Source organism: Apodemus sylvaticus, chromosome 2 (genome assembly GCF_947179515.1).
Source record: "Apodemus sylvaticus chromosome 2, mApoSyl1.1, whole genome shotgun sequence".
NCBI lineage: Eukaryota > Metazoa > Chordata > Mammalia > Rodentia > Muridae > Apodemus > Apodemus sylvaticus.
In genome coordinates this window covers 159,139,101-159,154,028 of record NC_067473.1, presented here as the reverse complement: position 1 = coordinate 159,154,028, position 14,928 = coordinate 159,139,101, and the positions used below count along the sequence as shown (strand labels likewise).

Sequence of the window (14,928 nt, the reverse complement as noted above, 5' to 3'; positions counted from 1 at the left end):
GCTGGCAACCCCCACTCTTGCGATGGGATACCTCCGGCCTTTGTTCCTTGGAATAATAAGGCGCTGTCATTGCCTCAAGGCGGTTTCACCTGACACCCAACAGAGACCTCGCCAGGCTGGAAGCAGGCGACCCGCTGAGATCTGGAGCCGAAGACTTCACGGCCTGTCCTTTGATGTGACCGGCCTCTGAGAGGGGTTGGCTTATTCCCCTAAGACTATAAATCTTGACATAGAAATATTAAAGTTAGTCTTGAGCGGCATTGTTGCCTTGACTCATTTCTCTCTCACCTCCTCCTTCCCGTTAACCTCAGAATTCTCTTCCAGGTAACCCAGTTCATATGTGGCCGCTGGCGGCCTATACCAATGAATGCTTGATTGCCCAGTGTAGGAAAATGACAGGTCAGTGAGGTGGGAGTAGGTGGGTGGGTGGGGTAGCACACTCATAGAAGTATGGGGTGAGGGAATAGGATAGGAGAGATCTGGAGCCGAATCTGGGAAAGGGGGTAACATTTGAAATGTAAATACATAAAATATCCAATAAAAAATAGGAGTTGATATTTGACCCAATATAGTAACCAGAAATAATATTTTCTAATGTAACACTATTTCTTTTCCTTTCAGAAATACTCTAAAATGATATTGATGTTAAATAATTCAGAGTCATGTTCTTGCCTAACAAACACTGAGTCCTTTGATGCCTCCTTCAGATGACTCTTCATGACTTAATGTTTTTTCCACTTGTTAGTCTCAGCTCAGTGAGTATACACACCCCACAGGTGTTTTAGTGGACTTCACACTTTTTCTTAATTGTGTGTTTTCCTACTGAGAATCAGGATTTCCAGGTGCCAAGTTAGAGATTTCTGAGCCCTTGGAGACTCACATGACTCTGTGAAGGGGACATAATCTAGGGCTAAAAAGGTATAAATCAGATTGGACTCCAGGGAACTGAGGGAGTGTTTGGATACTGGTGGGCCTGAACCAGGACAAAACAATGCTTCATAACCTTGATCCACATGGATCAACCAGACATCTTTTACCAGTTTGTTGATGTGCTCACAGGGATGAATAGTCCAAGATTCTCAACTGAACAGATATCTGGGTTTTATCAATTATTTATCAATGTTATGAAATTATTCATTGCTTTCTCTCTCCTGATTATCCTCATTGAATACCAGGAACAAATTTCTTGTTTTTCCTTAAGTATACCTGCTTCTCCTGGCTACTATCAAGATGGGCATTTTGTTATTGGAGGACTCTTTTCCCTCAGAGTGACTGCTAGAGACAATAGAATTAAATTTGGCTTTAATGATACAATGGCTATACCAGAAGCTGTTATTGTGTAAGTGTTTGACTTCTCTCAAAAAAAATAGGGTTTCAGGATTTCATAAATTTAAACAAGATATATTGATCTGACTGTACTCTGCTGTTGCCCTTGCAATGTTTCCTGCCTTCAACTTTATGGGTATGCTCTGTCTGTCTGTCTTTCTTTCTCTCAGTCTCTCTCCAATTTTAATGTATTGAGTTCATTTAGGCATGAGAGTACTGCAGGAGTATAGGGCATTATCTAGAGTCTAGGCAAGCCTACACAAACCTCCTAATGAAACTGACTGTCCCTTCCTCAGTAGCCACCAAATGCCAATAGCTTCTCAGCCATGACTCTGTGTGTCTCTCCCCTACACATGCTGAATTCTCTTAAATATGTAAGAAGGTTTTGAAAGCACTTTGCTCTCCAAACCAATCTGTCTTTTTAGTTATGTAGTGTAGAGTCTTGAGAAGATTTTAGTTTTCCTGTTTAAATTCACACTTGACGCTATTTTTTTCAGTTGGTATTGGTGATTAAGTACTGTGTATTTTCCTGAGGTTTATCTTAATCTTTGAAGTCTGCATGAAAACTAAGTTTTAATATTTGCTATTTCCCACATGCTTTAGTCTTCCATTATATTTCTCAGACACAAATTGTACAATAAATATTGAAAATTGTACATTTAATAATATGTGGTGGTGCAAAATTTAATCCCAAAACTTGAAAAGCAGAGGCAGGTGGATCTTTGTGAGCTTGAGTTTAACTTAGACTACATAAGGTGTTTAAATAAAACTTTGGTTGAATAAGCGAGATGCTGTCTCAAAAAAATTCAAAAGCAAAATAATTGATTTAATAACAAGTTGTACTACTCTAATATTGAGTAGACTGCCTGTTTCTTGGAATATCATGTACAATTTTTATATGAATTAAGTTCTTATAAATAAAAATGCAGAATTTGAGTGGTAGAATGGGAGGAGCTACATATAGAAAAGAGAGGGAGGTAAAGAATGTAATTATATTTTATTTATTATATTAAATATCTAAGTTCATATAAATAATTGTATTTTATAAATTAATATAAAACACAAATATTTAAAATAACTAATATATATTATTAATTAATATAAAAATAACACAAAAAAATGATCTTTCCAATTTTTCCTCCCAGGAATCTCACCAAAAATTATCAGCACATGTTGGCAATGGTTTTTGCTATAGAAAAAATCAACAAGGACCCAAATATTCTATTCAATATGTCCCTGGGATTCTATCTCTTCAATGTTGACTTTTCTGAAACAAAGGCCATGGAAGGTTCTATGGCTTTGCTCTCAGGAGAGAGCCCCCCAATTCCTAACTACAGCTGCAGACCTGAGAAGACTGATAAGCTGGTTTCAGTGATAGGAGGCATTTCAACAGGAATATCAACTCAGATCTCCAGAGTTCTAAGTCTCTACAATGTCCCACAGGTACACCAAGCATCTTGCTTCCTACGTTAAAGATAGTAAGATAGTAATAAATGCTAATTAATCCAGTTATTGATTATTGATGAGGTATGGGACTGCTTAATAATTTACTATTTTGTTATCAATTTTACCTCTTAAGTGTAATATTTTCTTAACATAAAATGTTAGTAAAATAAATTTAATTTGGAAATCTTTAACATTGAAAAAAAATATAAGTAAAAGTAATGACAACCTGAATTCTTTCCACTCCAAGAAAATTTGTTTTGCTATTTACCATTTTTAATACTGTCTTTCTTTTGTATCCAGGTTTAGAGCATCACAAATCATGAGGGCTATAATCATTCTATGCACATACATACACAGTAACTACTATGAACATATTTCTGATTATTTTACTGTGGTATCAGCTCAGATTGCCATATAACATTCAATTATACTTACTGGGTCAGACTTACTCTGGGTGGACATTTGGGCTGTTTGTAATTTTCTCCTGTTGAAAAGAAAGTGTTTACTTTTGTCTTTGTTTAAAAATCTTTCCATTGATCAGTAATTATTTCTTATAAACAATGCTAGAGAGGTAGCATTTATAAGACAATTGCATCTTAATTAGTCATAAACTTGGAAAGGTTTACTTAGAAAGTTTGCAAATAACAGGGATCCAGTATTTAATGTTTCCTTCTAACCTCAGTCAAGTAACTGAAATTTTAGTAAAATGAATGAAGTTGCCATGCTGTTTCATATTTATTATCAGTTTTTACCTATTTGTTTTTTTGAACATATTTTTTTATTCAATATATTTTTTTATTTAAATTTCAAATGATTTCCCCTTTTCTGGCCCCCTACTCCCCGAAAATCCCATACACCCCCTTCCCTCCCCCTGTTCTCCCACCCACCCCTTCCCACTTTCCTCTTCTGGTTTTGCCTTATACTGCTACACTGAGTCTTTCCTGAACCAGTGGTTTATTTTAACACACATTCTCACTATGCAAATTTGCGCAGTCTTGAACTTCCTCTGCAGCCCAAGATAGTATTACGGAGATCCTCATGCCTTTGCTTGCCCAGGGCTGGGATTTTAATCATACTCTATCATGATTGACTAAATTTTTATTTTTATAAGATTTTATGACTTATTTTTAAAAATATTTGTCATTTTATTTATTTACATTTTAAATGTTGCCTCCTTTCTCAGTCTAACCTCCTCAAATCCTGCATCCCTCCCCCCTTCCCCTTTGACTCTAAGAGGGTAATTCTGCAAATACCCACCCATTCTGGCCTCACTCCTCTAGCTTCCTCCTTTACTGGGACAATAAGCCTCCACAGGACCAAGTGCCTCCCCTGCCATTGGTGCCAGATAAGGCATTCCTCTGATACATATACAGTAGGAGCCATGGAAACACCCATGTATATAGCTGTGTCCAGAGGATCTCTGTCGTGTACAGTTAGTTGATACTGTTCTTCATAAGGTGTTGCCATCCCTTTCAGCTCCTTCAGTCCTTCCCCTAACTCTTCCACTGGGGTCCCCAGGTTCAATCCAATGGTTGGCAGTGAGATTCTGCCTCTGTCTTCTCTAGGTGCTGGCAGAACCTCTCAGAGGACATCTGTACAAGCTTGAGGAGAGTTCAGTGATGCCATCCCTCTACTTGGGACCCTGTCTCTTTGGCTAATTCTAATTCAAAGGAATTCTGTACTTTTTGGCTAGTATCTACTTATCACTGAGTATATACCTTTTGAGTATGTCCTCTTGGGTTTGGGTTACCTCAACCAGGGTGTTATTTTGTAGTTCTATCCATCTTCCTGTGAAATTCATGTTATCCTCCTTTTTAATAGTTGAAATTCAAATTTTTCTCTTTCACCTATGCCTAGCTGGCTGCCTGTGGCTACTGAAACTTACACACATAGCCTAACACAAGTTCAATACACTAACAATGTCCTGAAGTATTTTTATCATTTCTTTTAGTAATCCCCTCACACTTCTTAAGCACGAACTGTGGAGCTGGCAGTGCTGTATTGTAGACCATATTCTATTCATGTTTCTTTGGTTTTATTATGGTGACATTTTTGTTATCATTTTTCTGTGTAGAATAAGTACACCATCTCTAGTGTATGTAAATGAATCCCTAATATATGCAAATCATTCCAACTTTACCTGTGACAGATAATCCCTTCTTTCAATTTTTTTTAAAAATTTTATTCAATATATTTTTTTATTTACATTTCGAGTGATTTCCCCTTTTCTGGTCCCATACTCCCCGAAAGTCTCATAAGCCCCCTTCCCTCCCTCTGTTTTCCCATCCATCCCTTCCCAGTTCCCTGTTCTGGTTTTCTCTTATACTGCTACACTGAGTCTTTCCAGAACTAGCAGCCACTCCTCCGTTCTTCTTGTACCTCATTCGATGTGTGGATTAGGTTTTGGTTATTCCAGTTTTCCAGGCTAATATCCACTTATTAGTTAATGCATACCATGATTGATCTTTTGAGACTGGGTTACCTCACTTGGTATGATGTTCTCCAGCTCCATCCATTTGCCTAAGAATTTCATGAATTCATTGTTTCTAATGGCTGAATAGTACTCCATTGTGTATATATACCACATTTTTTGCATCCATTCTTCTGTTGAGGGATACCTGGGTTCTTTCCAGCATTCTGGCTATTATAAATAGGGCTTCTATGAACATAGTGGAGCATATATCCTTATTACATGTTGGGGAATCCTCTGGGTATATGCCCAGGAGTGGTATAGCAGAATCTTTCAGAAGTGACATGCCCAGTTTTCTGAGGAACCGCCAGAGTGATTTTCAGAGTGGTTGTACTAATTTGCAACGCCACCAGCTGTGGAAGATTGTTCCTCTTTCACCACATCCTCACCAACACCTGCTGTCTCCTGAGTTTTTAATCTTAGCCATTCTGAATGGTGTAAGGTGAAATCTCAGGATTGTTTTGATTTGCATTTCCCTGATGAGTAGTGAATTTGAGCATTTTTTAAGATGTTTCTCCACCATCCGAAGTTCTTCAGGTGGGAATTCTTTGTTTAACTCTCTACACCATTTTTAATAGGGTTATTTGGTTTTCTGGGGTCTAACTTCTTGAGTTCTTTGTATATATTGGATATTAGCCCACTTTCTGATATAGGGTTGGTGAAGAGCTAGTACCTCAAGTACAATATTGAAAAGATAAGGAGAAAGTGGACAGCCCTGTCTAGTCCCTGATTTTAGTGGGATTGCTTCAAGTTTCTCTCCATTTAGTTTGATGCTGGCTACCAGTTTGTTGTATATTGCTTTTACTATGTTTAGGTATGGGCCTTGAATTCCTGTTCTTTCCAAGACTTTAAGCCTGAAAGGATGCTGAATTTTGTCAAATGCTTTTTCAGCATCCAAATAAAATGGCATGTGGTTTTTTTCTTTGAGTTTGTTTATGTAGTGGATTGCATTGATGGATTTCCATATTTTGAACCAACCCTGCATTCCTGGAATAAAGCCTACTTGATCATGGTGGATGATCGTTTTTATGTGTTCTTGGATTCGGTTGGCAAGAATTTTATTGAGTATTTTTGCATCGATGTTCATAAGGGAAATGGTCTGAGGTTCTCTTTCTTTGTTGGATCTTTGTGTGGTTTTGGTATCAGCGTAATTGTGGCTTCATAGAAGGAATTGGGTAGTGTTCCTTCTGTTTCTATTTTGTGGAATAGTTTGTAGAGTATTGGAGTTAGGTCTTTTTTCCTTCTTGCAATTTCTTGTATTCTCCAGACTAAGTGCTGTATGTATGTTCTCAAATAGTCTTGTGTGTTTGGTGCTCTCTATGCTGAGTCTTACATCTTCCTTCCTTGATTAATTTTCACATTTTCAGAGCACATTTTTGAGTTGAAAATTTACATAGGTTGTTCTGTTGTGGGTTTTCATTTGACTTACTTGGATAGTAATTTTCAGCAGGTTTATTTAGTTATCTATATTTACTTTCAGTTTTTTTTCTCCACATTTTAAAATTTCTCCACCTAATGCCTGTTCTATTTAGATTCAGAATTGATTCTCTTTTTGCATGCCCCTGCTTATGTGCTCAATGTTTATGATTTTTTGTTATTATTGGTAACTCTATGCAGCATATGTAACTCATGGCATTTTCCTTATTCTCTTTGATTTCTAATACTGAGGAATCATGACCTGATGGAGGAGCCATAGTTGTTTTTTCTGTCTCTCTCTGAGTCTCCCACTCCCCCTTTCTGTCTCTATCTCAGTGTCTGTCCCTCTCTCTCTTTTACAGTGTGCGTGCCTGTGTGTTATGTATGTATGCATGAGTGCTTGCTTGTGTTTGTCCATGTGTGTGTGTGTGTGTGTGTGTGTGTGTGTGTGTCTGTGTGTGTGTGCGCGCGCATACTCTTGTGGGTGTACATGAGTGTATGTGTGTTTGTGTGGTATGTGTCTCACATATGATGTATGTCAGGAATGTGTAGGTAGGCATATTAGGACAACTGATATTCTTTCTTCATCAGTTTCTCCACTGTTGCTTGAAACCAGAGTACTGAATCAGAAGCTTGAGATTTTGAGCTGATTGGCCAGAAAAATCTAGGGATTTACCTGTCTCCACCCTGCTATGTTAGGGTACAAGCACACACAGCCATGTCTGACTTGTTATGGGGATTCTGAAGATTCTACTGTAGGGCCTTCTGCTTGTAAAGCAAGCACTTCAAATCCAGTGCTCCGAGCCACAGATTTGTCAGAACATCTTCATGTATGTATAGTATTATACATTGTTCTTCAGTCTTCTCAGCCCTGGCTGTGACCTACTGGGCTCTACAGTTATAATTTGATGTTGAGTTTAGTTTCTAGACACCATAACAGTAAACTAAATCTTCCCTCCATAAACTACCTGAGCCAAACCTCTTCTTACCTAACTATTCAGTTTATTGCCATTGTGACCTTCCATTTTGACCCCTTCCTCTGAGGCAAACTCATCCAGGCCTGTTCACTTTCCTGCAGACTCTGTGAGGTGCTGTCACTCCACATTCCCTTTTGTGATGCTCCATAAATTCCAGTTTTTGTTTGTTTGTTTTGTTTTGTTTTATTTTTATTTTGGATTTGTGACATCAAGTAAACAGGCCTTTAGGGTAAATGTTTCTTCACTTCTGTTATCAGGAAGAATAAAATTTTGAAATGAGAGATTTGCAATTGGTTGTGTTTGACTGGTATAACCTGAGTGGAGATCAGGAGATAGACACTCTGTGGACTTTTTTCATATGTTCTATAAAAGGACAAAGGAAAAGGTACATTTTGTGTATGCAGTGAAGAGCAAATGACATAGGTAACAAATTGTTATTACTTAGTAAAGTGATTTAACTGTTCAATTTTTCCTAGAGTGCATAAGCAGAAGAGGTAAACCAAATCATTTGTAAATAAATCTAATAGTCATGGCTTATATAGTAACTTTCTTTCTGTTCAGATCAGCTATGCTCCTTTTGATGCGAGTCTTGGGACCAGAGTCCAGCTCCAGTCTCCTTACCAGTTTCCTGTTCATACTGCAGCTCTGTACCAGGGAATTATTCAACTGCTGCTCTACTTCACTTGGGTCTGGGTTGGTCTGGTGGTTCCAGCTGATATGAGGGGAGAACTCTTCATTAAGGAAATCACAGAGGAGATGATCAACCATGGAATTTGTGTTGCATTTGCAGAAAAGGTTCCAGTATTTCCTTTTTTTGGTGACATAGGCTGGTACCAATTAATGATACGTTTCAAATACACATGTGTTGTTGTTGCTTTTGGTGACACTCATGATTTTCTGACACTTGTCTCTCTCATCATTTCCGGTGCTATTTTTGGTAATGTCTGGATCACAACTTCTGATTGGTATACTACCATATTACCCTTTAAACAAAATCTAATTTATACATACTTTGGTGGAGCATTATCATTTTCAATTCACAAGGATGAAATTCTGGGATTCAAGGATTTTCAAAGAAGTGTTCACCCTAGAAAATACTCTCATGATATCTTTATCCAGGATGTTTGGTCTATTTTATTTGAATGTTCACATTTCTATGAGCATGGAGTCAAGAAACTAAGTCAATGTGAGCAAAATGGCAGCCTGAGCACACGATCTCTGCATGTTTGGGATATGAATACCTCACCCTTGAGCTACAAAGTCCATGCAGCTATGTATGCCATTGCCCAGGCACTCCATGAGGAGCTGTCACTCAGAGCAAATGGAGACTCATTGGATCAAGGTGGACTCCAGGCTCCTCTCCCATGGAAGGTAACAATAGCTATGTTTATGCTTTCCTAGAGTATTGGGCCTTGGCTTTTAATTATTGCATTTTGATTCATGATCTGACATAGTGTTAGAAAAACATTTCTTATGCTAGCATGCTTCTTTATGTTACTATCTCCTTCTCAAAGTATTCATGTTTATTCTGTAGCATAAAGTAGGATAAAGAAATAGAAGAAAACATGTCATCATGTTTAAAGTTGAGCTAACATTTCTATCAGGAAACAATATGTGCATGCTGATGAGAAAATGATATTCCTAGTTTAAGCAGATTAAAACAATAATATTTAAGTTATTTAATTTTCACATCTTTTATTACTCCTTTTAATGTTCTGTGAAGTAATGATAATACACAACAGAGGAGATTTGTACAAATATAAATGTGGCATATTTTAAGGCTTTTAGGTACATTTGATGCCAAAAGTTTGTATTGTTTTGATAAAAAGACCCTTGAAGAAGACATAGCTTTTATGAGACTACACATTATCATCCATGACTGTTCTCCAGTCTACTTCTTTTCTTGTTGCTGTTGTTGTGGTCTATTGTACTTGGTTCTACCTTAGTTCTCCTCACCACACAGCCGCATATTCCTTGCAATCCAGGATGTGTCTTTCATAGGTTGCCTCTCATGTCCTGAGCCTCAAATTAAACCAGTCATTCATTGGTTGATCAGTCCCACACATTCTGAGCCACCATTGTCCCAGTATATCTTGTAGTCAGTACAGATTGTGAGTCCAAGTTTTGATGAATGTGTTGGTGTCAGACATGTACCACTGGAAGCCTTGCCTGGCTACAGAAGATGGCCAGTTCAGGTTCCATATCCTCCATTACTAAGGTCTTGCTAAGGTGACCTTCATAGGTTCCAGGAAGTTCCATTTCACTAGGTTTGATATCTACTCAAAATGCCCTAGTATTCCATCTCTCTCTGTGTCTCTCTGACCATACCCTCTCCCTGCATACTGCCCTTCACATTTTTTTCCCTTCTTGTTCCTATCTCCACATACCTCTAGCCTACCCAACCAGTATTTTGCATTTCCAGGGACATTCATTTGACCAGTCTACCTCCAACCCCAAGAACTCACTTGTTACTTATACTCTCGAGAGTAGTATTCCATTAAGTAAATGTACCACATTCTTTTTATACATTCTTCCATTGAGAAACATCTACTTTGCTTCTAGTTTCCTGATATTTTAAACAAAGACACTATGAACTAATTGAGTAAGTGTCCTTGTGGTAAGATGTAGTGTTCTTTGGTTATATGCTTAAGAGTGGTAGAGATGGGTCATGTGATAGATAGGTTTTCTGAGGACCCTTCATAATTATTTCTATAGTTTCTGTACAAATTTGTACTTCCTTCATCAGTGTAATTGTGTTTCTCTTGCTCCATTTCCTTGCCATTATGAGCTGTAACTTTTAACATTGATTTTAGCCATAATGACATGTGTCCAAGTGAAGCTCAAATTAGTTTGATTTGCATTTCCCTAATGGATAAGGATGTTGAATATTATTTTTGTATGATTCTCACCCCTTTGAGATTTCTCTATTGAGAATTTTATATTTAACTCCATACCTAATTGTAAAAATTAGATTTGTGGTTTGTTGATGCCTTGTGTCTTCATTTCTTTATATATTTTGTGTATTATATCTCTGTCAGATTTAGAGTTGGTAAAAAATCCTTTTCCATTCTGTTGACTGCCATTTTGTCCTATTGATGTCTTTTGCCTCTCAGAAACTTTTTGCTGTCATGAGGTCCTATCTGTGTTCTGTTTAGAAAGTTTCTCCTGTGCTAGGATGTATAGAATTAAATACATTTTCGCAGCACATTCCACACTATGTTCCTTAAAGATCTGGGTTCTCAAATGAAAAACACACACTCAGTCTTTATAATTTAATATGCTTTAAACAGCTCAATGGTTGGGCCACTTGCTAACCTACATTTGGCTAATCCACCTCCTTCTGATAATCCAGAGTTATCATGTTCACTACTTTTTCTTCTATCAAAGGTTGGTTTCCAGCAGCTATGTGCATGTAAATTTTCTCATTTAAAGAGGTTTTTTGGGAACACAATTACCATTAATATCATAAGAATTTATAAATATTTTTCAATGCTAGTCCCTATTTATCTTCCATAAAGTTCAGTGTTCTATCAAGTGTGTTTTAATGTTGTGATCATCATTTCATCTTGATTTTTGAACAGGGCTAATATGGATCTAGGAGTATTGTCCAACATGAAGATAGCCAGTTAGATCAGCACCGTTTTTGAATATGCTATCTTTTTTTTTCCTATTGTGTGTTCATGGATCCTTTTTAAAAAATAAGGTGTCCATACATGTGTGGATTTATTTCTGGATTTACAATTCAATTCCATTGCTCCCCATGTCTGTTTTTATGAGAATGCTTTGTGGTTTTCATTACTATAGCACTGTGGTAGACTTAAAAATTAGGGATGGAGTTACCTCTGGAAGTTCTTTTACTATTTATTATGTTATTCTCCTGATCCATGAGGGCAGGAGCTCTTTTTTTTTTTATTACAAGGGAAAACATTTAATTAGGACTGGCTTACAGTTTCAGAGGTTCAGTCCATTGCCATCATGACTGAAAACATGGCATTGTCCAGACAGACATGGTGCTGGAGGAGCCAAAAGTTCTACATCTTGATGCAAAGGCAGCAATAGGAGACTGTCTTTTGCAGGCAAACAGGATGAAGCTCTCATTCCACACTGGGAGACAACTGAGCATAGAGACCTCAAAGCCTACCCTCACAGTGACACACCTACTCCAAGAAGGCTACACCCTCTAATAGTGCCACTCCCATTGGCCAGACATATTCAAACTACTTGTTTTATTGGATATATTTTTATTTACATTTCAAATGATTTTCCCTTTTCCGGCTGCCTCCCACTCCCCAAAAATACACAAAAGCCCCCTTCCCTCCCCCTGTTCTCCCATCCACCCCTTCCCACTTCCCTGTTCTGATTTTGCCCTATACTGCTACACTGAGTCTTTCCAGAACCAGGGGCCACTCCTCTGTTCTTCTTGTACCTCATTTGATGTGTGGATTATGTTTTGGATATTCCAATATTCTAGGCTAATGTGTAATTATTAGTGAGTCCATAAAATGATTGATTTTTTGAAACTGGGTAACCTCACTTAGTATGATGTTTTATAACTGCATCCATTTGTCTAAGAATTTCATGAATTCATTGCTTCTAATGTCTGAATAGTATTCCATTGTGTATATTTACCACATTTTTGCATCCATTCTTCTGTTGAGGGATACCTGGGTTCTTTCCAGCTTCTGGCTATTATAAACAGGGCTGCTATGAACATAGTGGAGCACGTATTCTTATTACATGCTAGTGAATCCTCTGGATATATGCCCCGGAGTGGTATAGCAGGATCCCCTGGAAGTGAAGTGCCCAGTTTTCTGAGGAACCACCAGACGGATTTCCAGAGTGGTTGTACCAGTTTTCAACCCCCACCAGCAGTGGAGGTGTGTTCCTCTTTCTCCACATCCTCACCAACACATACTGTCTCCTGAATTTTTAATCTTAGCCATTCTGACTGGTGTAAGGTGAAATCTCAGGGTTGTTTTGATTTGCATTTACCTAATGACTAATGAAGTTGAGCATTTTTTAAGATGCTTCTCAGCCATCTGAAGTTCTTCAGGTGAAAATTCTTTGTTTAGCTCTGTACTCCATTTTTAAATAGGTTTATTTAGTTGTCTGGGGTCTAACTTCTTGAATTCTTTGTATATATTGGATATTAGCCCTCTATCTGATGTAGGGTTGGTGAAGATCTTTTCCCAATTTGTTGGTTGCCGATTTGTCCTTTTGATGGTGTCCTTTGCCTTACAGAAACTTTGTAATTTAATGATGTCCCTTTTGTCAATTCTTGATCTTAGAGCATACTCTCTTGGTGTTCTGTTCAGGAATTTTCCCCTGTACCAATGTCCTCAAGGGTCTTCCCCAATTTCTTTTCTATTAGCTTCGGAGTGTCTGGCTTCATGAGGAGGTCGTTGATCCATTTGGAGTTGAGCTTAGTACAAGGAGATAAGGATGGATCATTTCGCATTCTTCTGCAAGCTGACCTCCAGTTGAACCAGCACCATTTGTTGAAAAGGATATCTTTTTTCCATTGGATGTTTTCAGCTCTTTTGTTGAGGATCAAGTGGTGATAGGTATGTGGGTTCATTTCTGGATCTTCAATCCTGTTCCATTTATCCACCTGCCGGTCACTGTAACAAAACAATGCAGTTTTTAACACTATTGCTCTGTAGTATTGCTTGAAGTCAGGGATACTGATTCCCCCAGAATTTCTTTTGTTGTTGAGAATAAATTTAGCTATCCTTGGTTTTTTATTATTCCAGATGAATTTGAGAATTGCTCTTTCTAACTCTAAGAAGAACTGAGTTGGGATCTTGATGGGTATTGCGTTGAATCTGTATATTGCTTTTGGCAAAATGGCCATTTTAACTATATTAATCCTGCCGATCCATGAGCATGGGAGATTTTTCCATTTTTTTGAGGTCTTTTTCCATTTCCTTCTTCAGAGTCTTGAAGTTCTTGTCATACAGATCTTTCACATGTTTGGTCAGAGTCATGCCAAGGTACTTTATACTGCTTGTGGCTATTGTGAAAGGTGTCATTTCCCTAATTTCTTTCTCAGCCTGCTTATTCTTTGAGTATAGGAAGGCTACTGATTTGCACGAGTTGATTTTTTCTCCTGCCACTTTGCTGAAGCTGTTTATCAGCTGTAGGAGTTCTCTAATGGAGTTTTTGGGTCACTTAGGTAGACTATCATATCATCTGCAAATAATGATAGTTTGATTTCTTCCTTTCCAATTTGTATCCCCTTAACCTCCTTATGTTGTCTAATTTCCCAAGCTAGTACCTCAAGTACAATATTGAAAAGATAAGGAGAAAGGGGGCAGCACTGTCTAGTCCCTGATTTTAGTGGGATTGTTTCAAGTTTCTCTCCATTTAGTTTGATGTTGGCTACCCGTTTGCTGAATATAGCTTTTAATATGTTTACCTATGGGCCTTGAATTCCTGTTCATTCCGAGACATTAAACGTGAAAGGATGTTGAATTTTGTCGAATGCTTTTTCAGCATCCAACGGAATGACCATGTGTTTTTTTTTTTCTTTGAGTTTGTTCTTGTACTGGATTGCATTGATGGATTTCTATATATTGAACCATCCCTGCATCCCTGGGATATAAACTACTTGATCATGGTGGATGATTGCTTTTATGTGTTCTTGGATTCGGTTGGCAAGAATTTTATTGAGTATTTTTGCATTGATGTTCATAAGGGAAATTGGTCTGAAGTTCTCTTTCTTTGTTGGATCTTTGTGTGATTTTGGTATCAACGTAAATGTGGCTTCATAGAAGGAGTTGGGTAGTGTTCCTTCTGTTTCTATTTTATGGAATAGTTTGAAGAGTATTCATGTTAGGTCTTCTTTGAAGGTCTGATAGAATTCTGCACTGAAATCATCTGGTCCTATGCTTTTTTTTGGTTGGAAGACTTTCTATGACTCCATCTATTTCTTTAGCAGTTATGGGAGTGTTTAGATAATCTATTTGGTCCTGATTTAATTTTGGTATTTGGTATTTGGTATCTGTCTAGGAAATTGTCCATTTCCTCCAGATTCTCCGGTTGTGTTGAGTATAGGCTTTTGTAGTAGGATCTCATGATTCTTTGAATTTCCTCAGTTTCTGTTGTTATATCCCTTTTCATTTCTAATTTTCTTAATTTGAATACATTCCCAGTGCCCTTTGTCAGTCTGGCTAAGTGTTTATCTATCTTGTTGTTTTTCTCAAAGAACCAGTTCCTAGATCTCTTTGTTTCCACTTGATTGATTTCAGCCCTGAGTTTGATGATTTCCTGTATTCTTCTCCTGCTGGGTGA

The 14,928-nt window shown here is 37.7% G+C and overlaps 1 protein-coding gene across 1 annotated transcript in view; it reads left to right on the top strand.

Moving 5' to 3' along the window:
• The first annotated feature begins 1,121 nt into the window (after nt 1-1,121).
• Nucleotides 1,122-14,928, top strand: part of LOC127677649 (vomeronasal type-2 receptor 26-like) — a 44,764-nt gene continuing 30,957 nt past the window's right edge. The window contains exons 1-3 of the mRNA XM_052172684.1: nt 1,122-1,339; nt 2,472-2,769; nt 8,197-9,006. Coding sequence (XP_052028644.1) covers nt 1,125-1,339; nt 2,472-2,769; nt 8,197-9,006 — 1,323 coding nt within the window. The 5' untranslated portion in view covers nt 1,122-1,124. The remainder of the gene's footprint in view (nt 1,340-2,471; nt 2,770-8,196; nt 9,007-14,928) is intronic.